Genomic DNA, 22,603 nt, shown 5'->3' on the forward strand with positions numbered 1-22,603 from the left:
ACATATGCAAACATTAAGGCTGCAATCTAAGCATTCTTGCTAGAGAGTAGGGGCAAGGAAGAAATTCAATTTAGTTTCTCTCCTATCCCTATTTGTGAGCCACCATGTCTACTCAATTGAGAGGTAAGGTGGTATGTAAATGTACTGCCTTCAAGTCGATTCTGACTTACAGCGACCCTATGAATAGGGTTTTCATGAGGCTGACAGGCAGTGACTGGCCCAAGGTCACCCAGTGAGCTTCACGGCTGTGTGGGGATTCGAACCCTGGTCTCCCAGGTCATAGTCCAACACCTTAACCACTACACCACACTGGCTCTCAAGGTGGTATATAAAAAAAATGGCTGCCACTTTTACTCAATCAGTTAGACAAGAGAACCTGTGGCACTCCAGATGTTGTTGGACTCCCAGTTCCCATCAGTCCCAGCCAGCATGGCCAATGGCCAGTGCTGATGAAAGTTGTAGTCTAATGACTTCTGGAGGACCACAGATTCCCCATTCCTCCTCAGGTTGCAAAGCAGTTGCGTCTTGAGTCTAATGCATACGTATGGCACGTGCCACACATAAATGCCATGAACAAGTAATTTTTTGTAAAGTAAATACCAGCTGTTGCTGAGAGGAGAGCAGCAGCAGAACCTATGGAGAAAGGAGAGTTTAACTCCTGCCCCCTGCCATAGCCCAGTAAAAGTCACCACTAACCTGAAGCTGCTAGTTAGATCCAAAAAAAGTAGGCTTCCCTCTTCATGTAAATAGTAGCTTTGCGTAGGTGGATGAGGTTTATTGGGACCAGAGCAGGAAGAAACAATTAAGGTCCCTCTCTTCACCTCCTGTGGTGCTTCCTCCCCCCCCCCATGCCTAGCTACTATTTATAGTACAAAAACATGCACTTTAACCCTATTTACACAAGTAATCAACTTTGGCCCTTTGTTGGTGTGCTGGAAGGCCTTCAGTCTCCCTCACCCCTTAAAGAACTCACAGTTCAGCTTTTAGGGTAGTAGAAATAAAATGTTGATCTAGTACAGACCCTGTAGCCAAAGGTAATGCTTGGAATCGTATTGGCGCTTCCTCCTAATAGAGGTCACATTCAAGTACAGGACATAAAATGGAATTTGACCCTGAATAATACTTACCATGTCATTCTGCATGAGGATTTTTTCTGAGGTGACCACACGGCCAGTCAAGGAAGCCTGGCACCCAAGCTTCAGTCCCCAGCTCTCCAATTCTAAACGAGCATCTTTGTTTCTGCAAAAAGTATGCACCACCCCCAAGATTATGTATGCTGATCATTTTTCCCAGTGTAAATTAAGACAAAGCAGAAAATAGTATACTTCATGATCTTCAATTTTTTATATCAACTCCACTTAAAATGTGGCACAGTAGTTTGAAACTGCTCCCATGTGGATGAGCCTCCATGCGGTTAGCATCATGTCTGTGGGCCATATGGCTGAGCCCTGTCATCACAAAATGTTCCCACAACAGTTTTTGGGAGGGTGCAATGGTGTGGTGTGAAGGCAGTATTTACAGCAGTACCAAACCCAGAACTCAGGGATTCTTTCTGTGATGTACAAGATGGCAGAAATGAGATCTCCCAGTCCTTCAATAGTGACCACTGACCATAAATATTGGCTGGCTACTAAGGACAGCCAAAATGTGTAGAATAGAGGTGGAATCCTCTCCTTTTTAAGTGTGGCCCCCTAGTGGTCATTAACGATCTGATTCCTTTTTCCTCCAATATCTTTTCATTTTTCTGATCTCCTCCAATATGTTTTTTGGCTTTGCAGAGAATTTTCAATATTCTTCACTTGTATTAACCTTTATTCTGAACTCTGTAATTATTGCCTGTTTACATTCCTTTCAAATACATTTGCAGTGCAGATTAAGGCAGATAATCAAGTCAGTGTCTTCTCCCCTGCTGCTTACAATCAACACCTCATTCCCCCCTGCTGCTTTCTGTCAGTTACAATCAACACTTCACTGACATTAGTGAAAGCGAATACACATTTGAAGAGCTCAATACAAGTATCACTCACACTATCACTGATTTCAAAGAAAAATTTAAAAAAACGTTGCTACTTCAAAATTCTTTCCACAAAGATAGAGAATATCAGAAATAATAATTAATCCGATGGCACATTTGATTATTGCAGAAACGGAGCCCATCACTAGTGTAGAATCATGCTGGTGTCTAAGCAAGCCAGTCTAATCAAGGTTTGTTCATTCATTAGCAGAACTAACCTGTCGTTCTGTCAATATACTCAAAAAGGGAACTATGATATGGTAAAAATTAGGAATTAAACAATAACCTCAATAAACATAATTAAAATCAACCTTAAACAATACAGGAATCCAAATAAAATATGAAAGAGTAGCATCCATCAGTTCTCGTTTAAACAGCTGTATCAAAAAACTGTCCAATGAAGAAGGAAAATAAGTGGCAATGGAGTCAAGTGGACTTCCCTCAGAAGTGGTTCCAGATTCTGGCATTACAGCAGAGAAGACCCTATCTTTTATGTCCACTCACTGTATTTCGGGTAACAGGTGACTCAGAGTAGGGTCTCAAAAGGGAGCCTCTTTTCAGGCAGGTTTGTGTGGGAGGAAGCAATTCTTAAGGTACTCTGATTTGTGAAGTATTGGCTCCCCTCTATTCAGCATTGGTTAGGCCTCATTTTGAGTACTGCATCCAGTCCTGGACACCACACTTCAAGAGGGATACAGACAAACTGGAACAGGTTCAGAGGAGGGCAACAAGGATGATCAGGGGACTAGAAACCAAGTCCTATGAGGAGAGACTGAAAGAACTGGGCATGTTTAGCCTACAGAAGACTAAGGGGAGATATGACAGCACTCTTCAAGTACATGAAAGGTTGTCACATAGAGGAGGGCCGGCATCTCTTCTTGATCATCCCAGAGTGCAGGACATAGAATAATGGGCTCAAGTTGCAAGACGCCAGATTGCAGCTGAACATCAGAAAAAACTTCCGAACTGTTGGAGCGGTATGACAATGGAAACAATTATCTTTGGGGGGGGTGGCTCTCTAACACTGTGGAGGCATTCAAGAGGCAGCTGTTGGGTATGCTTTAATTTGGAATCCTGCATTGAGCAGGAGGTTGGACTTGATGGCCTTACAGGACACTTCCAACTCTATGATTCTATTCTATGATTCTATGATCCTAGGCTTCTTAGAGCTTTAAAAGTCAAAATTAATTTCTTGAACCAAGACCAGAAACAAAACTGAAGCAAATACAGGTAATACAGAATTGGAGCAATTATCTAGTTCAGTTTCCAGTTAAATAATAATCTAGTCCAGGTTCCAGTTAAAACTCTGGCAGCTGCATTTTAGGACAATACAAACATTTCAGAACTATCTTGAAGAGCAACATGACATAGAGTGCCTGATAACAATCCAAGTTGTTTCTCTATAAAAGTGCAGCTGGCAGACAAGCCAAAGTAATAGAAGATGTTCACAGGAACACAGGAACGTGCCACTAGCTCATTACCATCTCACTGGTGGCAGCTCTTCATGGTTTCAAGCTATGTCCAAGTTTGCATGGCAGGCTAAACCAAAGTTACTGGTTTACTGCAAATGCATTGATCTCACCCACTTTGCTCCTTCCCGCTACTGTGCAGGAAAAACAAGCTACAATCTTCTTCTCCCAAACAAGAGCCTATGACCCTCCCGGGAAACATGAAGTAGAAGGGGCAGGATTGGAGCTTGAGCTTGACAGACAAACGGTCAAGAAATACCTAATCACTTTGAATAGTTCAAATCTCCAGGGCCCAATAAACTGCATCCTAGAGTATTGAAGGAACTGGCTGAAGAACTCTCAGAACCGCTCTCTATTACCTTTGCGAAATCATGGAGGACTGGTGAAGTGCCAGATGACTGGAGGAGAGCTAATGTTGTCCCTATCTTCAAAAAGGGCAAAAAGGAGGAACCGGGGAACTACAGACCAGTCAGCCTAACATCAATCCCTAGAAAAACTCTGGAGCAGATTATAAAGCAGTCAATCTATAAGCACCTTGAAAACAATGCAGTGATTACTAGAAGCCAACACGGATTTATGAAGAACAAATCCTGCCAAACTAATCTTATCTCTTTTTTTGATCTTTTTTTGATCTTTTTTTGAGTGCAAGAACACTCTCCCCTCCTGAGGCTTCTGGCAACTGGTTTTCAGAAGCATGCTGCCTCTGACTAGGGTGGCACAGCACAGCCATCACGGCTAGTAGCCATTGATAGCCCTGTCCTCCATGAATTTGTCTAATCTTCTTTTAAAGCCGTCCAAGCTGGTGGCCATTACTGCATCTTGTGGGAGCAAATTCCATAGTTTAACTATGCGCTGAGTAAAGAAGTACTTCCTTTTGTCTGTCCTGAATCTTCCAACATTCAGCTTCTTTGAAGGTCCACGAGTTCTAGTATTATGAGAGAGGGAGAAGAACTTTTCTCTATCCACTTTCTCAATGCCATGCAGTCCTTCCCAGTCCCAACTCAGCCAGTCTTCCCAGAAGGATACCATGGTCGATGGTATCAAAAGCCGCTGAGAGATCAAGGAGAATCAACAGAGTCACACTCCATCTCTCTCCCGACAGAGGTCATCATACAGGGCGACCAAGGCTGTTTCTGTGCCAAAACCAAGCCTAAAACCCGACAGAAATGGGTCCAGATAATCGGTCTCATCCAAGAGTGTCTGCAGCTGGCCTACCCTCACTCGTTCAAGGACGTTGCCCAAGAATGGAACATTTGCTACCAGCCTATAGTTATTAATATTTTCTGGGTCCAGGGAGGGTCTCTTCAGGAGTGGTCTCACTACTGCCTCTTTCAGGCAGCCAGGGACCACCTCCTCTCGCAGAGAGGCATTAATCACTTCCCTGGCCCAGCCGCCTGTTCCATCCCTGCTAGCTTTTATTAGCTAAGAAGAGCAAGGATCCAGCACAGAAGTGGTTGCACAAACCTGTCCAAACACCTTGTCAACGTCCTCAAGCTGTACCAACTAAAACTCATCCAAGAAATCAGGACAAGGCGCTCTGGATACCCCGCTTGATTCACCTGCTATAACACTGGAGTCTAAGTCCTGGCGGATGCTAAAGATTTTATCCTGGAAGTGCCTAGCATAGACGTTTTCCACATCATATTGCTGAATGAACCTAATGAAACTTATCTGAGTCAGTACTGGCATGTGAGAACAACAACACAGCTAACAGTATCAGATGAAGGTGAAAGGAATGAACAACAGAAAAAGAATCAATTAGTTTCTGCAGACCAATTACGAAAATGTGGTATTTTTTTAAAACAAAAATGTATGTATTTGTTTATTTATTCATTTGATTTATTATAGCCCATCATTTCTCCCAGGAGGAGCCCAGGGCGGCATGTAAAAATGTAATAAGCCCTTTCCACACAGAAGTCTGCTCAATGCCTATGACACATCTGTAGAAACCCTCCATTTATGTTTCAGGATGTTTATAGAGAAAAATATTCCTTTTAGTCTGTGTAATAACTAGCTATGGTGCTTTAACTCCATCTAGGGGTTGTAGGCACAGGATAAACACCACAAGCGTCTAAGGCTGTAAATTCTCTACATGCATGCCTAGGAATAGACCCCATTGAATTCAATAGAACTTACATGTGAGTAGACATGGATAGGACTGCACTATAAACCAGCTACAGAGGACATTGTTCTGATATTTGATCATTTAAAATCACCTCTAATTGAAGGATTTGGACTTTGTGTTGTCGATTTTGTTTTTTCCTATCTCATTAATTTAAAAATTCTGTAAAAGGGATAATTTCAGTTTATACTATCTTTAATAACCATATCATGATATCCAATATTAATAACAATCAGAGTAAGTCCATTTATTTCAATGGTCTCCTTCAAGTATGACTAACACTGGATATTGCTCAAAGCGAATTCTTACTTCATTTTACTATAGTATACACACCTGAAGATAAAATACATACACATATGATGGGCAAGCATACTACTCTTGTGGGCATTTGAATGGAGCTTGCACAAGAGAATATCCTGATTAGACACAAGCTTAAGAAGCAAATGTGATATATTGGCCAAGCTAAGACACTAAGGGCTTGATCACATGGAGGATTAATGTGGATCTGGTGCTTTTTGCAGATCCTTTTAATTTGGACCGTTTGCCAACGCGAGTGCATTCAGCTGCTATTGCCTTTAAATCCGGATTAAATCAATGTGATAAAAATCCGAAATTGGTTTGAAAATCTGTACCTGCTTCGGTGCCTGCCTGCTGTATGGTTGCTTTCTCTGCTGTTTTTGGCTGCACAGGTTGTTCGTCATTTTAGATCCTCCCTTTCGCCGCCCCCTACACTGTCTATGGACATCATTTTGTTTCCTGCCGCTGATGAACAAACTTCCAGTCGCTCTAGCCTTTCTTTCCCCCACTTCCCCGCCGAACTAGTCCCCTCTCACAGTCCTTTAAACCAGCAATGCGCTCCGTTTACTTGCTATTTTTACTTTTCTCTCAACATATATTTTTTATGTTATGCTTAGACATATGCCACCGTCCTCGACGCACTCCTCGGTGGGCCCGGGAGGGTGGCAATGGTAGAGGAGGAGCCCCCGCTTGGCCCTCGTATTTCCTATGCTCTAGCCTTCCTTTCCCCCACTTCTCCCCCCAGCAAGTTCCCTCCCTCAGTCCTTTAAACCAGCTAAGCGCTCTGTTTACGTGCTATCTTACTTTACAAGCCAGGCGGGGGCAGCGAGGGAAGAGAAGGGGCGCTGTGCTGCACTCTCCCCTGCATCTCTCTCTACCAGGGGGAGGAGGAGGAGCCGCTTCACTCCATGCCAGGGTATTTAGGGCCGGTGCTCAGGGCGCGGGTGGGTGCGCGGCAGCGATGGCGAGCAGTCCTGCCAACCAGCAAAGGCTGCCTTCCCTACAGCCAGCATGAAAGCTGCCCGCGACCGAAGAGAAGAGATGCAGCCCAGAGAGCAGGACTTGCCACAGGATGCACCAGGGTGGCCCTGCTTGGTTTTCTGGAGGGGAAGTCGACCTGATCCCCCATCTAACACTTTCTGGCCGGGACGCAGCCCGGGTAAAGCTCCTGCAAAAGCCCTATTGCAACTAAGGTCTAGTTCACAAAGAGGTTGTGTGCGCACACAAACACACAAATATACACACTGTGCACTATAAACATTTAATTCCTTCTTCACCAAAAAGGGCTTTGTCTAGAGGAAATGAAACTGACAATAGAAAAAAGTAATTGGCGTCAGTTGCACCCCCCACTGTCTCCTGGCTTAATGTGAAATTGACAGAAAACTCCTCCCCTTCTTGATTCGGAGTTAACATGTAAATTTGGGGGCGGGGCCACAAGAAAGCAGCAATACTAATAAATGCGAACGTATGTGAATGCAAAACAGCAAATTGGATGGTAGGGAGGACAGACGTGTGTGAACCACAGAACTCATCGCGAAGGAAAAAGCTTCATATTCAATATGGATTTTAGCTCCCATGTGAACTTGGCCTGGCCTGAGTTATAAATCAGCAGAGCCCACAGTTTGAATTGTACATCTGCCATGAATTCACAAGGTTAGCTCAAGCAAACCAGTCTTCCCAGCCTCAGTGGCCCCTTCCAGCAATATTATCAGTATAAGTATACTGATCTACCTTACAGTTGCACCAGATCTGAACACACAAAATTGCTATACAATTGCTATACTATAAAAGCTTTGGAGCCAAAATATTTAAAATACCATCTCTTCATATATGAATCTGCCCAATTCCTTAAAATCAGGCGTCTCTCTGATGAGGAATCTCTCTTGTGTACCTTGTCCGTAGTTGAGACACAGGTGGCAGATACTTCTCTATGACAGCATCCAAATTCTCTGTCCTTGGAGACCTGCTTGGCTTCCTGAATATTTTTTTCCAGCATGTGTTTTTAGACACATCTGGCTTGCCTGAATTTTTATCTGCCATATTTTTCCTGCCTTTGCTTATTTTGTTACTTTAACTTTTTTTAACTGTTTTTGTATTGCTTATTCCACTTGGTTAATTGCCTTGAGCCTCTCTGGATGGAGAAACAGGATACAAATTAAACTGAATAAATATATTTAGTAACTGTTCTGTGTTGTATATTAGTTAGGAGTAGTGGTGCCATTCTGATTTTCTGCCTCAGGAATGATACAATCTTGGGTCAGCTCGAGCATCCCTTCAGACATTATGCCTTTGAAAGAACTTCTGCATAAAAAAAGAGGCAAACACTTTCATGTAAATCTAGGATGATTAACTTTGTACTCTTAGGGACACTTCCGACTGTGGTCTGTAGTGGAGGTATAAGTCAGTCAGCAAGGTGCCATCTAGCACTAAGGGCTGAAATATTATGCAGCACATGTACTCAGGCCTAGCATAACTGATAAATATGTAAACCTGAAATACGATACACTTCTGTTTGGATTTTGTATGTAATATTAAAGTGAGGAATATTTCCATCTTATATAACTTCAAAGCATGATTCTTTTCCTTAAGAGTAAAACTGTGGAGGCTTTTTTTATGTATACCTGGATTAAAATTTGGAAGAGCTCTAGGGAAAAAAATGCTTCAAGAGCCAGTTCCGGCCTGTGAACCAACAGCTGGCCAATTTTCATATAGATCACATCAAAAAAGATCACGCTCACAAGTATTATACTGCCTGAACACGGTCTGGAAAGCTATGCTTGAAGCTGTCCAAACATGACAGACACAGCATAAGTCAGGAAACAGATCTGTTAGAAATAAGTTTATTGATGTAAATTACCTCTGAATGTTGTCAGCAAGTCTAGACAGACGTTGATGCCTGCGCTCTGGGGACAAGTGAGTTTCTTGGGCCAAATCTTTCATCAAACGGAAGTCAGAAGTTGCATGGCTGCTCAAACCTAACAAACAATTCACATAATGAAATTAATCTTGGACCCATGGGGGAAAAATGATAACCAAATGCAAGGTAGGCAGTATGATTGATGGGCAAGCAGAGAAGTGCAAAAACATCTCCTCTCCCACTTCCTCCAACAGGCCTTCAGTCATAGGATACTATTTACACTAACTTGCAACAGTGTGAAGTTAGAATATCCAAGAGCCAATCTACACAATCAGAATAAACACATGATATCACTTTAGACTGCAGTGGGACAGAGGAGGGATTGCATGTTTAAATGCATCTTCAGTGTAAAACTAAAAAAACAACACTCTGTACTTAGAAAATGTGTGTTACCAAGTTCTAGCCTACTGATATACCACAGTGGGCCAGTGGTGCAGCTTTGGGAGTGTCAAATTGACTCTGCTATGCCTGCATCATGCTGAGCTCCCCACTGCCTTGCCTCCCCCTTTTGGTAACCAGCAGTGACACATGGTATAGGGATGCCAGAAGAGCCATGCAGCCTCACCCACAGTGCCTGCTACTGCTGGTATGCACTGTGAAATGCTGATTTTCAGTCCAACACTTGGGTGTGTCAAATATAGGACCTCCAGAAGAGTGGGCAAGCTTACAAAGGATGTGCTGTAAACACTGCACATACATATGCCACTTCTCAACAGCCCACTCTCACAACATTCCACCACACTTTATCTTCTCCCCCACACTATTTAACAATTATGCCAGGACTGGGGTACCTGTGGTCTTCCAGATACTGTTGGACTCCAAGTATCAACAGCACCAGTCAGCATGGCCAATAGTCAAGGATGATGGGAGTTGTAGTCCAACAACAACTGGAAGGACAGCCCTGCTTTAATCACAGATACCAGAGACTGACCTTATATAATGAATATTCCCCCACATTCTAGATTCCACTGGGCCTGACTAAAAATGTCACTTCTCCAAAGCCAATTTGGCCATGAGTTATGTCTGTAGGGCCTGAATAGTGACAGATTGGATGAAAACAAGTTCAGACTACTTACTTTAACTTCACAACTCATATAAACTGCTGCTCTACTGGGCCAGATCTTTGCAGTTAACTGTTGTTTACCTGTCAAGTAGCAGAGTTCAGGGATGAGGTGGGCCACACGAGGTTCAACAGTGCTACTGCCCTTATTCTTCAGCTGGCTAACCAGCATAGGTTGATTTAGGTCAGTCAAGACTATATCATACTGCTGTTCAGGAAAATATAAAATGAGAGGTAAGCAAGTCACTCTCATTCTGTGCCCAGTTGGTACTTATGGACAGAAAACATGCCCATTACAAAGAAAAATGGGATTTCCAACTCAATTCGAGTATTTCACTTTCCTAAAGACGTTATCCCATAACCATTTCACATCCATTCTTTCCATACTTTTACTTCCATTTTTTCACCAGTGAGTTCTTTCCCCTGCCCCTTTTCTTAATTTTCCATTCTGTCCATGACAAGGAGTTTAGCCCTCCCATATTATCCTGGTTATTTACCTGTTTGTAGTAATCTTCATAACAGATCCGAGTACCATCACTTTTCTGGAACGTATCTGTTGGCTTCACAGTCCACTCAATATCATCAACACGATAAGTCTTGTTGTTGTATCTGAAATAATTAAGTGAATAAAAAGTGAAACAAAATACTATCCTGCTCTGTCAAACACGCAACCTAATCCATCAGAATTATCTGCTCCACTAAGATTTAGCATCAATGACACACGAGGAAAAACTTGGAATTTTTTAAAAAATTGGTCTACTCGTTAGCAGCGTAACTTGGGAGGTGTGAACTCATGCAAAATGCAGCTCCCCTTCAGTGAACAGAAAAACACAAATTGCAGTTGTTCTTTCCATAGAAACATCCAGGGGGGCACAGGTTGGGGAACTCTGCCCCACCTAAATAGAGCTCTATAATCTGTTAACCGACAGGGAGGGAAATTCATACAGGAATAAGCATGTTAAGGTTTGAATACATATGAGTCTTGGCTCACTTTTCTAATTCAAGTGTAGGCACCCACTTAAAATTTCCAAAACAAGAAGCAACTTCCAAATAATAAACATTACCTTGTAAGGACAATAAGCCCCACCAGTTCCTTTTCACATGTTTCTGCAAAACATGCCTTGTCCACACTTTCATACAAGCTGGTCATGAATTCTAAAACATTCTCATTACGAAGGACTTTGTGACTCACATCCGCACATAGCATCACTGTGTTCTCAAACTGTCCAACAGACATAGCAAATCCCGGCCAAAGAGTCAATCTGAAAGAAGACAACGAAGACAAATCTGGATTGATCTAATAAATCCAGACTATGCACAATGTCTGATCCAAAGGCAGATTATGTGTGACTGAAAAACCTCAACCAAGAACAATACCCCACCTCATCCCCACAAAATGAAAAATTGTAAAGCAGATCCAAATGATGATTTTAAAGGTGGGTGCAAAATTGATGGGGTGTGTGTTTGGTAGAGCAATTTATTGACATTTCTTTGCTTTGATTGGTTGGCAGTCATCTTTTCCCTAAAATACCGCATTCTGAGGAAAAAATTACAGCCACCACCAAATAATGAAGAAATCCAGAAGAGAATGCTCAACTGTCCTCACACTGACTGGCTACATATGTGTTCCAGTTACAACAAAGAGGGAAAATCATAGAATGTACAGATGTAGAGATACCCTAAGTTACTGTGCCCTAGAACAGTTGGTCATAGAACCAACCAGAGTCCAGGCAACCCTGGACTTAATCTTAAATGGTGCTCAAGACGTGATGCAAGTCGTACATGTTGTTGAAATCCAACATGGTCACATTTTACTTCAGAAGAAGAAACTTCCCAAAAACGAGGAGACTGGTAAAGAGAAAGCCGAAAGGCAAAGTCAAGAGAAATCTCTCCAAAAATGCTTAAGAGTTGTTTAAAACCACAAAATTATAAGTTCAGCTGGAACGTATATTGCAGATAGAAAAAAGTATCACCAGGACCAAGGTGGTGCCTGTGTGGTTAATGAGCAGAAGAGGCAAAAAGGCTTCCTTTAGAAAATGGAAGTTTTGTCTAAATGAGGACAACAAAAGGGAACACAAACTTTGGAAGAAGAAATGCAAGCAGACATTAAGGGATACTAAAAAGAATTTGAGAAGCACATTGCTAAAGACATAAAGACCAACAACAAAAAAATCTTTTAATAAGTTAGTAGTAAGAGAGTGGCTAGTAAGGCGGTTGGGCCCTTAGATGACAGGAAAGTCAAAGGTGTGCTAAGGGAGGATAAGGAGATTGCAGAGAAGCTGTATGAATTATTTGCATCTGTCTTCACAGCAGAAGATATAGGGAAGATCCCTATGCCTGAACTGGTTTTCACAAGGGAGCTTTAGGGACTGAGGCAAATAGTGGTGATGAGATGCGAAGTTCTAGGCCCAGGATGGCCAATATGGTGCCCTCCAGATGTTGTTGGACTCCTGCTCCCATCAGCCCAAGGCCAATGGTGAGAGATTATGTGAATTGTAGTCTAGCAACACCCTGTCTAAGGCCTTATTGATAAAATAAAAACTAACAAATCACCAGATCTAGATGGCATCCACCTGAGAATTCTTAAAGTACTAAATGTGAAATGGCTGATCTTCCAAGAAAAATATGTAACCTGTCCCTAAGATGAGCCTCCATAACTGAGGACTGTAAAGTGACCAACGCAATACCAATTTTTAAAAAGGGATCTGGAGGAACCTTGGAAATTACCTACCAGTTAGCTTAACATCTGTCTTGAGAAAACTGGTGGAAAGTATTGCTAAATATAAAATAACCAAGCATATAAAAGAACAAGCCTTGCTAAAACAGAACCAGCATGCCTTCTGCAAGGGTAAATCCTGTCTTGCTATCCTATTAAGAGTTATTTGAGGGTATCAACAAACATACAGAGAGGCGATCAAGTTGACATAGTGTACTTTTGACAAGGTATCTCACCAAAGACTCCCGGGTAAGCTCAGCAGTTATGGAACAAAAGGAGGAGTTCCCTCTTGGATCAGGAACTGGTTAAGTAATAGGAAGCAGAGAGCAGAAATAACTCGATAGTTCTCCCAATGGATGGATGTAGAAAGTGGAGTCCCCTAAGGATCTGTATTTTTATTTTCAATTCCTTTCCTAATGATTCCTAGCATGGAATTTGTCTTTTTCACAGCTGCTGCACACTGGGTCACCATCTTCATCAAACTATCCATTACAACCCTAAGGTCTTCTTCCTCATCAATCACCGCCAGTTCAGACCCTCTGAGAGAATGTGAAATTAAGACTCCTATTCTCTGCTTCCTGTTCCTTAACCAATTACTGATTCATATCTGTACCTCTCCTCTTACCCCATGACCACTAAGCTAACTCAAGACGAGTCTTGGTGAGGTACTTTATCAAAAGCTTTTTCAAAGTGTAATGGGGAATTTTAAATATCCACGCATAATAAATATAGATATTAAGAAGGTATATGTTTTAGAATCACAAGGAACTAAGCAATAGGCCACAGGGTTTGTGATACTACAAAATCTAGTCTCACAGAGGGGCAAATGAAGTTCAGCCCTCAACCCTGGATCCCTGACTCCATTTTATTTACAAGTCCCATAGATATAGATATGTATGTTAAGAAATATACTTAGAGAACCCTAAACCCCCTAAATCTTAGCATTTAATTCAGACCTGTGAGCAAGGTTTGATGAAGCAGGCAACGGTCACAGTGATCTTCTGTTTCCTTGCCAAATTTGGCCGGTGCCAAATTCGGCCAGTGTGTGACTGACAAATGAATAATTAGTCTATTATGTAAACCCAATCAGCATATAACTGGTAAGCAGTGATTAATATAATATTGGTTTTGATCCAAGGAGATGGTTTCTTGTGTAGAGCAAGAACTCCATCTAGGGGGAAAATTATGTAACATGTATTAGAAGTTATAATGAGACAAACCGTGTGATTTTATAATGATTTTAAAACAATCCAGTGTGTTATATTATAATACAGCATCAGCAAGTATGTTTTTCATGGTAAAAAGGTATTCCGAGTTATTTATTTTATTTATTTATTAAATTTATTAGTCGCCCATCTGGCTGGCTGTCCAGTCACTCTGGGAGACGTACAAAATAAAAACATACAAATACATTAAAACATTAAAAATCTCAACAATAATAACAAAACCTAACCCACCCCAAAAGCCTGCCTGAAGAGCCAGGTCTTCAAGGCCCGGCGGAAGCTCATCGTAGAGGGGGCATGTCGGAGATCATTTGGGAGGGAATTCCACAAAGTGGGGGCCACGATTGAAAAAGCCCTCTCCCTAGTTCTCACCAGTCTAGCTGTTTTAACTGGTGGGATAGAGAGAAGGACCTTTTGAGGCTGATCTTGTTGAGCAGCATCCCTGATGATGTTGGAGGCGCTCCTTCAGATAGACTGGGCCGAAACCGTATAGGGTTTTAAAGGTCAGAACCAACACATTGAATTGGGCCTGGAAAACAACCGGTAACCAGTGCAACTCCTTCAGCACTGGAGTGATGTGATCTCGCCGGTGGCTGCCTTTAATCAGGCGAGCCGCCGCATTCTGTACCAGTTGCAGCTTCTGGACCGTTTTCAAGGGTAACCCCATGTAGAGCGCATTACAGTAGTCTAGGAGAGAGGAGACCAGGGCATGTACCACAGATGAGAGCAGATGGTTGGGAAGGTAGGGGCACAGCCTCTGTATCAAATGGAGTTGATACAGTGCCACCCGGCTCACAGCCAAGACCTGAGCCTCCGTGGACAGCTGGGAGTCAAGAATGACCCCCAGGCTGCGGACCTGGTCTTTCGGGGCAATTGTACCCCATTGAGCACCAGGTCAACATCCCCCAACCTTCCCTTGTCTCCCACAAACAGTACCTCGGTTTTGTCAGGGTTCAGCTTCAGCTTATTCCTTCCCATCCAGCCACTCACCAACTCCCGGCATTTGGATAGGGTTTCTACAGCCAACCTTGGTGAAGATTTGAATGAGGGATAGAGCTGTGTGTCATCAGCATACTGGCGACACTGCAGCCCAAATCTTCTGATGATAGCCCCCAGCGGCTTTATATAGATGTTGAACAGCATCGGGGAGAGGATGGAACCCTGTGGCACCCCACAAGTGAGAGGCCAAGGATCCGAAACCTCATCCCCCAATGCCACTCTCTGGTACCTACCAGAGAGGAAGGAACGGAAGCACTGCAATACAGTGCCCCCTGTGCCTAATCTCTTCAGGCAGTCCAGAACGATACCGTGGTCAACGGTATCAAAAGCCGCTGAGAGAGCCAGGAGGACAAGGAAGGTGCATTCGCCCCTATCCAACACATCATCCACCAAGGCAACAAGGCCGTTTCAGTCCCATGTCCAGGCCTGAAGCCTGATTGAAATGTATCCAGATAATCAGCTTCCTCCAAATGCACTTGCAACTGCTTCGCCACCACCTGCTCAACCGCCTTGGTAGCTTGCCTTTTTTATTTTCTCTGAGGCTAAGAAACAACAGCTGGTTTTAGAATTGCCCAGTGTATTTCTTAACTCAGTGAACTTCCAGCACAGTACAGTATAGCCCCTTAATTATAACTTTTCTTCTACAGTTAAGTACTTTACAGTAAGAGATGAAACTTCTAAGAAAAATATAAGAAACCCTATTAAGATACTGTGGGGCTCATGGAAATTCAGTCCTCCTGAGTTGAGGCAAAACCTAAGCAGCAGTACCTGGGCCAGCATGCCCAATCAGAACAATGAAACAATGTATGTACTAGGTATGCTTGAAGGCACATTCACAACGGTACTGGCCTGAAAGAGCATTAGTCTTGAGGGACAGCAGAACAATGGTGACATTAATGAGATGGACAGAATCTTGGAATCAGCACTGGAGTTATCTAATGCTTTCTGATTGGTTTGGAACAATTGTAGAGAGGAGGAACTGTGATGTTATGTGGGCAGGAACTCGTGAGATTGGTGAATCATTGTCACATGCTGTAACTGTACACTATAAAAGAGCTTGCACCCAGTGTCTCAGCGCAGCCTCTCCTGGATGTTTCTGGGAGGCTGACCCTGCATATGCTTGTAAAGAATAAAGGGTTTTTGCTTTAAGCCTGTGTCCTCAAATATTTTTTTAAGGACCCCCAGCAAAAGATCCCAATGGAGAAAAAATTCTCCATCAAGTGTAAGTACCTGATGTCAACTGGATTGCCTCTGTCTGTGTTAATGATGGGGAACTTCCAACCTGCAGGCCAAATGAGGCCCAGCAGGGGTCCTAAATTGGCTCATTAGGTCATTTTCCCCAAACCACACCTACCTGCTCCAGACCTGATGTCAGATGTGGGGCAGATAAAGATACAGCTACAAAGGAATAATTGGGAGCCTTAACGTATATTCCTGGGCAAGTAAGGCTTACTATCAGCACCAATTAACTGATCAGTGGTGACAGCAAGCCCTGCAGGGATCAGCTACTGCAGCTGATCTCGGTTTAAAGTCGACCTTGCTACAAGCACTAATCAGCAAGATTTACTGAAAGCACCAATCACCATATAAACTCAATAAATAGGTCACCTGGAGGAACCCTTGATTCACATCCCCAGAACCAATGTGCAAATCCAAACATGACTATCCTTTGGATTTTGCAGTTCTGATTTTACAGGGCAGTTCTTGGCTCAGAAAAAAAAATGCAAAAATGAATTTTAAAATGTGTGTGCTTTTATAAACTATATTTAAAAATGTGTAAGAAAAAATAGATTTGGAAATGGAAATATGCACTTAAATGCAAATTTTCATGAGATAGTTTAAAAACTTGAGGAAATGGCACAGAAAGGATTTATGAAGGAACACATCCAAAGGTGACACAGAACAGAAATAAATTAGTTCACACCAGTCTGAATGTCCACCATTACTGATCAAATCCTGATAAACTTCCAGGATCTCCTTGAACAGTGGCTTGAAAACCACAGTTGCGGTCAATGATATCATGGGTGCATGCCATTTGAGACATATGCAACAACAATTCTAGAAGTAGGAAAATTTGTTAAATTGTAAGCATGGTGGTATGTAAGGCAGGATCCCAAGAGAAAGTCTGTAAGGATGTAATTTAACAGCTAAAGCTTACATTTGCTGCAAAAACATTAAGGCTGCAATCCCTACATGGGAAAAAATCCAACTGAACCTAGTGAGACTTACTTCTGGAGTAAATATATACAGTAGGGCCCCGCTTATACGGTGGGTTAGGGACCAGGCCCCCGCCGTAAAGCAGAAATCGCCGTAAAGCTGAACCCATTAACTATAATGGGTCGCGTCGCACAAAAATGCCGCAAAAGCGCAAAATCGGCTTTAAAACAGGGAATTTCCCCTAATTGAAAGCTGCTGCATGAGCGGAATGCCGGAAAACGGAACGCCGGAAAGCGGGGCCCTACTGTACAGGATCAGGCTACATATAAAATAAATTGCCATACAATCTATCAGTAATATTCATTCTAGAATTACAAGGTGAGGGCAGCCAACTTACTTGTGCTGGGGAATTTCCACTGGATCCGAAGGACTGTAGAAGTTTCGCCCAATTTGGTGCATAGACAACTTTCTCAAAACCCTAAATATTAGCATATATTTTAAATTGCCATGCAACAGGAACATCATTTTTAGAATTAGTTAAATTTATACAATACACACTTCTCAAATTTAACTAGGCATGCAAACTAACATTTGCCTTGGCAGAAACTACTGCAGTGCAAGGACTCTAATCAGAACTACAGACCAGCCTTTCCCAACCAGTGTGCCTCCAGATGTTGTTGGACCACAACTCCCATCTTTCCTGACCATTGGCAATGCTGGCTGAGGCTGATGGGAGTTGTGGTCCAACAACATCTGGAGGCACACTGGTTGGGAAAGGATGCTATAGACTATAGTTCTATTTTGCAACATGTTTATACAAAAAAGAGCAATTTTCATCTAACAAATCGTTTTGAGACGCGAGTGCCACAAAGGGCACAGAAAGTAGAAATTTGTGACAAGCCTGAATAAGAGACTAGGGAGAGTCATAGTAAAACATCTGGAGGGCACCCAGTAGGGGACGGTTGCTGCATGAACAGCAATGTATAACGAAGTCTAGCATCCTCTTCTATTTTGCAAAGCACTCCCAGGAGAGGGTAGCTTGAAACAGGCAGCAGGGAAGGGAAAACCAGCTGGCTCCCACTCCTGGCATAAACCACAGTTAACAATTTATTATGAACATGCAAATGGCTCCCACACTGTTCCTCCCCCACTGTGAGGAGAAACCCACAGTCCCAAGCTGAGTACTATTTCTGACCAGAAATTGTGAAGTCAGAGTTTGTTTTTGATTTATTGACCATGGTTTGAGTGAAACAAATCATGATCTCTGGTTCAGACATTAATGCTAAGCCAGGGATTGTGGTTTGCTGTTTCTGCTCAAGCTAGTAGAAGATGAAGCAAGAATGATCTCTGTTTTCATGGTAAACCATTAGCTAGGGTTTACTGTGATGTGAGAACTCTTATGAAGGTAGCCTCATTTGTTGATGCAGTGACAAAACTGCACAAAATTTGGAAACAAGCATGATACATTGCCACTTATGTTGAAGGTTTTTTTATAACTTGCTCTTTTATTGTTTAAGCTGCATATAAATATTCTGAACATCTGTTTATGACCCACTGGTTTTTTACAATAAATTATCAAAGGCTTACTTCTTAAAGACGATGTTTAAGAACTGAAGGCACACAGGATTGCTGGGAAGTAGCTGGTGGGTTAGTGTAATGGTCATCTTCACAGTCTCGCTTCTCCGTGTTTGACAAGACAGTTCTGTAACCTAAGTGCGGGGTGGGGATGGGGGTGGACCATGTAAGTTATGTGGTTTCTCTTTAGACTAAACCTTCTCATTCCTATATACTGCAAAACTTCAGGACTCCAAAACGTTTCACTAGACCATCTCAACTGTGGGAAGTTCAGGACAGGCTTCTATAGTCAAATTCATTTCTATAAGTTCTTTTTTTGAGAATACTGGAGTTTTATAGTGTATTTGTGGAAAAACCTGTTTATTTTATTATTATTTATATCTGTCTTCTCTCCCAAGAAGCTACAGCTGCAAAAACAACCTTGTGAGGCAGGATTAGGCTGACAATATCAGAGATTCTGGGATGCTCTAGGAACCTACAGGCAGACGTCTTGTAGCTAGCTAAGTGAAGGGTTAAGAATTCAGAAGATGCATACTAAGGCCTTAGAGATCTTTTCATCACAGAAGGGACAGGAAGCAAAGGCTATCATATACCAGTTTCTACAACTGACAGGCAGTAGGAAGTCTCTTCACACAGCACATAGTTAAAAATATGGAATTTGCTATCACAACATCCAGAAGACCACATGTTCCCTGCCCCTGCAGTAAAGGATCATGAGAGTTGGAAGCGACTTCAAAGGTCATCTATCCCAACCTCTGTCAGTGCAGTACAGCATCACTGATAGGTGGTCATGGAGACACTGCTTAAAAACATCTAGTAACTAAGAAGAGAGTCCACCACCTTTCATAAGAACATAAGAAGAGCCTGCTGGATCAGGCCAGTGGCCCATCTAGTCCAGCATCCTGTTCTCGCAGTGGCCAACCAGGTGCCTGGGGGAAGCCCGCAAGCAGGACCCGTGTGCAAGAACACTCTCCCCTCCTGAGGCTTCCGGCAACTGGTTTTCAGAAGCATGCTGCCTCTGACTAGGGTGGCACAGCACAGCCATCACGGCTAGTAGCCATTGATAGCCCTGTCCTCCATGAATTGGTCTAATCTTCTTTTAAAGCCGTCCAAGCTGGTGGCCATTACTGCATCTTGTGGGAGCAAATTCCATAGTTTAACTATGCGCTGAGTAAAGAAGTACTTCCTTTTGTCTGTCCTGAATCTTCCAACATTCAGCTTCTTTGAATGTCCACGAGTTCTAGTATCATGAGAGAGGGAGAAGAACTTTTCTCTATCCACTTTCTCAATGCCATGCATAATTTTATACACTTCTATCATGTCTCCTCTGACCCGCCTTTTCTCTAAACTAAAAAGCCCCAAATGCTGCAACCTTTCCTCCTAAGGGAGTCGCTCCATCCCCTTGATCATTCTGGTTGCCCTCTTCTGAACCTTTTCCAACTCTAGAATATCCTTTTTGAGATGAGGCGACCAGAACTGTACACAGTATTCCAAATGCGGCCGCACCATAGATTTATACAACGGCATTATGATATCGGCTGTTTTATTTTCAATACCTTTCCTAATTATCGCTAGCATGGAATTTGCCTTTTTCACAGCTGCCGCACACTGGGTCGACATTTTCATCGTGCTGTCCACTACAACCCCGAGGTCTCTCTCCTGGTCGGTCACCGCCAGTTCAGACCCCATGAGCGTATATGTGAAATTCAGATTTTTTGCTCCAATATGCATAATTTTACACTTGTTTATATTGAATTGCATTGGCCATTTTTCCACCCATTCACTCAGTTTGGAGAGATCTTTTAGGAGCTCTTCACAATCCCTTTTTGTTTTAACAACCCTGAACAATTTAGTGTCGTCAGCAAACTTGGCCACTTCACTGCTCACTCCTAATTCTAGGTCATTAATGAACAAGTTGAAAAGTACAGGTCCCAATACCGATCCTTGAGGGACTCCACTTTCTACAGCCCTCCATTGGGAGAACTGTCCGTTTACTCCTACTCTCTGCTTTCTGCTTCTTAACCAATTCCTTATCCACAAGAGGACCTCTCCTCTTATTCCATGACTGCTAAGATTCCCCAGAAGTCTTTGGTGAGGTACCTTGTCAAACGCTTTTTGAAAATCTAAGTACACTATGTCCACTGGATCACCTCTATCTATATGCTTGTTGACACTCTCAAAGAATTCTAATAGGTTACTGAGACAGGACTTTCCCTTGCAGAAGCCATGCTGGCTCTGCTTCAGCAAGGCTTGTTCTTCTATGTGCTTAGTTAATCTAGCTTTAATAATACTTTCTACCAGTTTTCCAGGGACAGAAGTTAAGCTAACTGGCCTGTAATTTCCGGGATCCCCTCTGGATCCCTTTTTGAAGATTGTCGTTACATTTGCCACTTTCCAGTCCTCAGGCACAGAGGAGGACCCGAGGGACAAGTTACATATTTTAGTTAGCAGATCAGCAATTTCACCTTTGAGTTCTTTGAGAACTCTCGGGTGGATGCCATCCGGGCCCGGTGATTTGTCAGTTTTTATATTGTCCATTAAGCTTAGAACTTCCTCTCTCGTTACCACTATTTGTCTCAGTTCCTCAGAATCCCTTCCTGCAAATGTTAGTTCAGGTTCAGGGATCTGCCCTATATCTTCCACTGTGAAGACAGATGCAAAGAATTCATTTAGCTTCTCTGCAATCTTCTTATCGTTCTTTAGTACACCTTTGACTCCCTTATCATCCAAGGGTCCAATCGCCTCCCTAGATGGTCTCCTGCTTTGAATGTATTTATAGAATTGTTTGTTGTTGGTTTTTATGTTCTTAGCAATGTGCTCCTCAAATTCTTTTTTAGCATCCCTTATTGTCTTCTTGCATTTCTTTTGCCAGAGTTTGTGTTCTTTTTTATTTTCTTCATTCGGACAAGACTTCCATTTTCTGAAGGAAGACTTTTTGCCTGTAAGAGCTTCCTTGACTTTGCTCGTTAACCATGCTGGCATCTTCTTGGCCCTGGCGGTACCTTTTCTGATCTGCGGTATGCACTCCAGTTGAGCTTCTAATATAGTGTTTTTAAACAACTTCCAAGCATTTTCGAGTGATGTGACCCTCTGGACTTTGTTTTTCAGCTTTCTTTTTACCAATCCCCTCATTTTTGTGAAGTTTCCTCTTTTGAAGGCAAATGTGACCGTGTTGGATTTTCTTGGCAATTGGCCATTTACATGTATGTTTAATTTAACAGCACTGTGGTCACTGCTCCCAATCAGTTCAACAACACTTACATCTCGCACCAGGTCCCGGTCCCCACTGAGGATTAAGTCCAGGGTTGCCGTCCCTTTCATGGCAGCCTCCATTCCATTGTCAAAGAGCTCGGACCATCAGGAAGTTCTTATTATTTGAGGCCTATCCTCTAGAACAGCCTTTCCCAACCAGTGTGCCTCCAGATGTTGCTGGACTACAATTCCCATCTTTCCTGACCATTGGCAATGCTGGCTGAGGCTGATGGGAGTTGTGGTCCAACAACATCTGGAAGCACACTGGTTTGGAAAGGCTACTCTACAACAACAGAAAACAAATCTGCTCCATCATCTATGTGACAGCTGTCCAAACATTTCAAGATGGCAATCATATAGCCTCTTAAGCAATATGATGTTAAGACTAAACATACCAGAATGATGGCTACTATATTTTTGTTTTAATTACACATGCGGCCTTACCTCGTTTTCTAATTTCTCTGTTAGAAACAGAGATGAACCATCAAATACTTTGGTTTTTCCCAGAAGTTCAGAATGGTTATATAACAAAGCAATCTTTAAACGCCTCGACTCAAGGACTGGGTTAAATTCAACACAGTATTGGTACAACTGCCATTGCTGTGGCAAGCCTAAACTAAACAAGTTTGTTATCACTTTAATAGGTATCCCAGTGGAGCCTGAAATAGACAAGATTATTAAAAATTATTTTTGCACTAACAAATATGTATTATTGCTTCTTGCACATGTGCTGCTTGCCTTGGGTGGATAACAAGTTTCTCCAGGCAAGAACAGACTTAACTCATAAATCGCTCCTACTGTA

At 42.6% G+C, this 22,603-nt stretch overlaps 1 protein-coding gene across 6 annotated transcripts in view; it reads right to left on the minus strand.

Moving 5' to 3' along the window:
* Positions 1–22,603, minus strand: part of PIWIL4 (piwi like RNA-mediated gene silencing 4) — a 63,743-nt gene that overhangs the window by 29,380 nt on the left and 11,760 nt on the right. For all 6 annotated transcript variants that reach the window (XM_061628796.1, XM_061628797.1, XM_061628798.1 and 3 more), the window contains 8 exons: positions 22,246–22,460; positions 18,562–18,683; positions 17,372–17,452; positions 10,944–11,141; positions 10,377–10,488; positions 9,964–10,087; positions 8,760–8,877; positions 1,128–1,239 (listed from right to left, as the gene is read on the minus strand). In XM_061628796.1, coding sequence (XP_061484780.1) covers positions 1,128–1,239; positions 8,760–8,877; positions 9,964–10,087; positions 10,377–10,488; positions 10,944–11,141; positions 17,372–17,452; positions 18,562–18,683; positions 22,246–22,460 — 1,082 coding nt within the window. The remainder of the gene's footprint in view (positions 1–1,127; positions 1,240–8,759; positions 8,878–9,963; positions 10,088–10,376; positions 10,489–10,943; positions 11,142–17,371; positions 17,453–18,561; positions 18,684–22,245; positions 22,461–22,603) is intronic.

The sequence above is a fragment of the Rhineura floridana genome, chromosome 5 (assembly GCF_030035675.1).
Source record: "Rhineura floridana isolate rRhiFlo1 chromosome 5, rRhiFlo1.hap2, whole genome shotgun sequence".
NCBI lineage: Eukaryota > Metazoa > Chordata > Lepidosauria > Squamata > Rhineuridae > Rhineura > Rhineura floridana.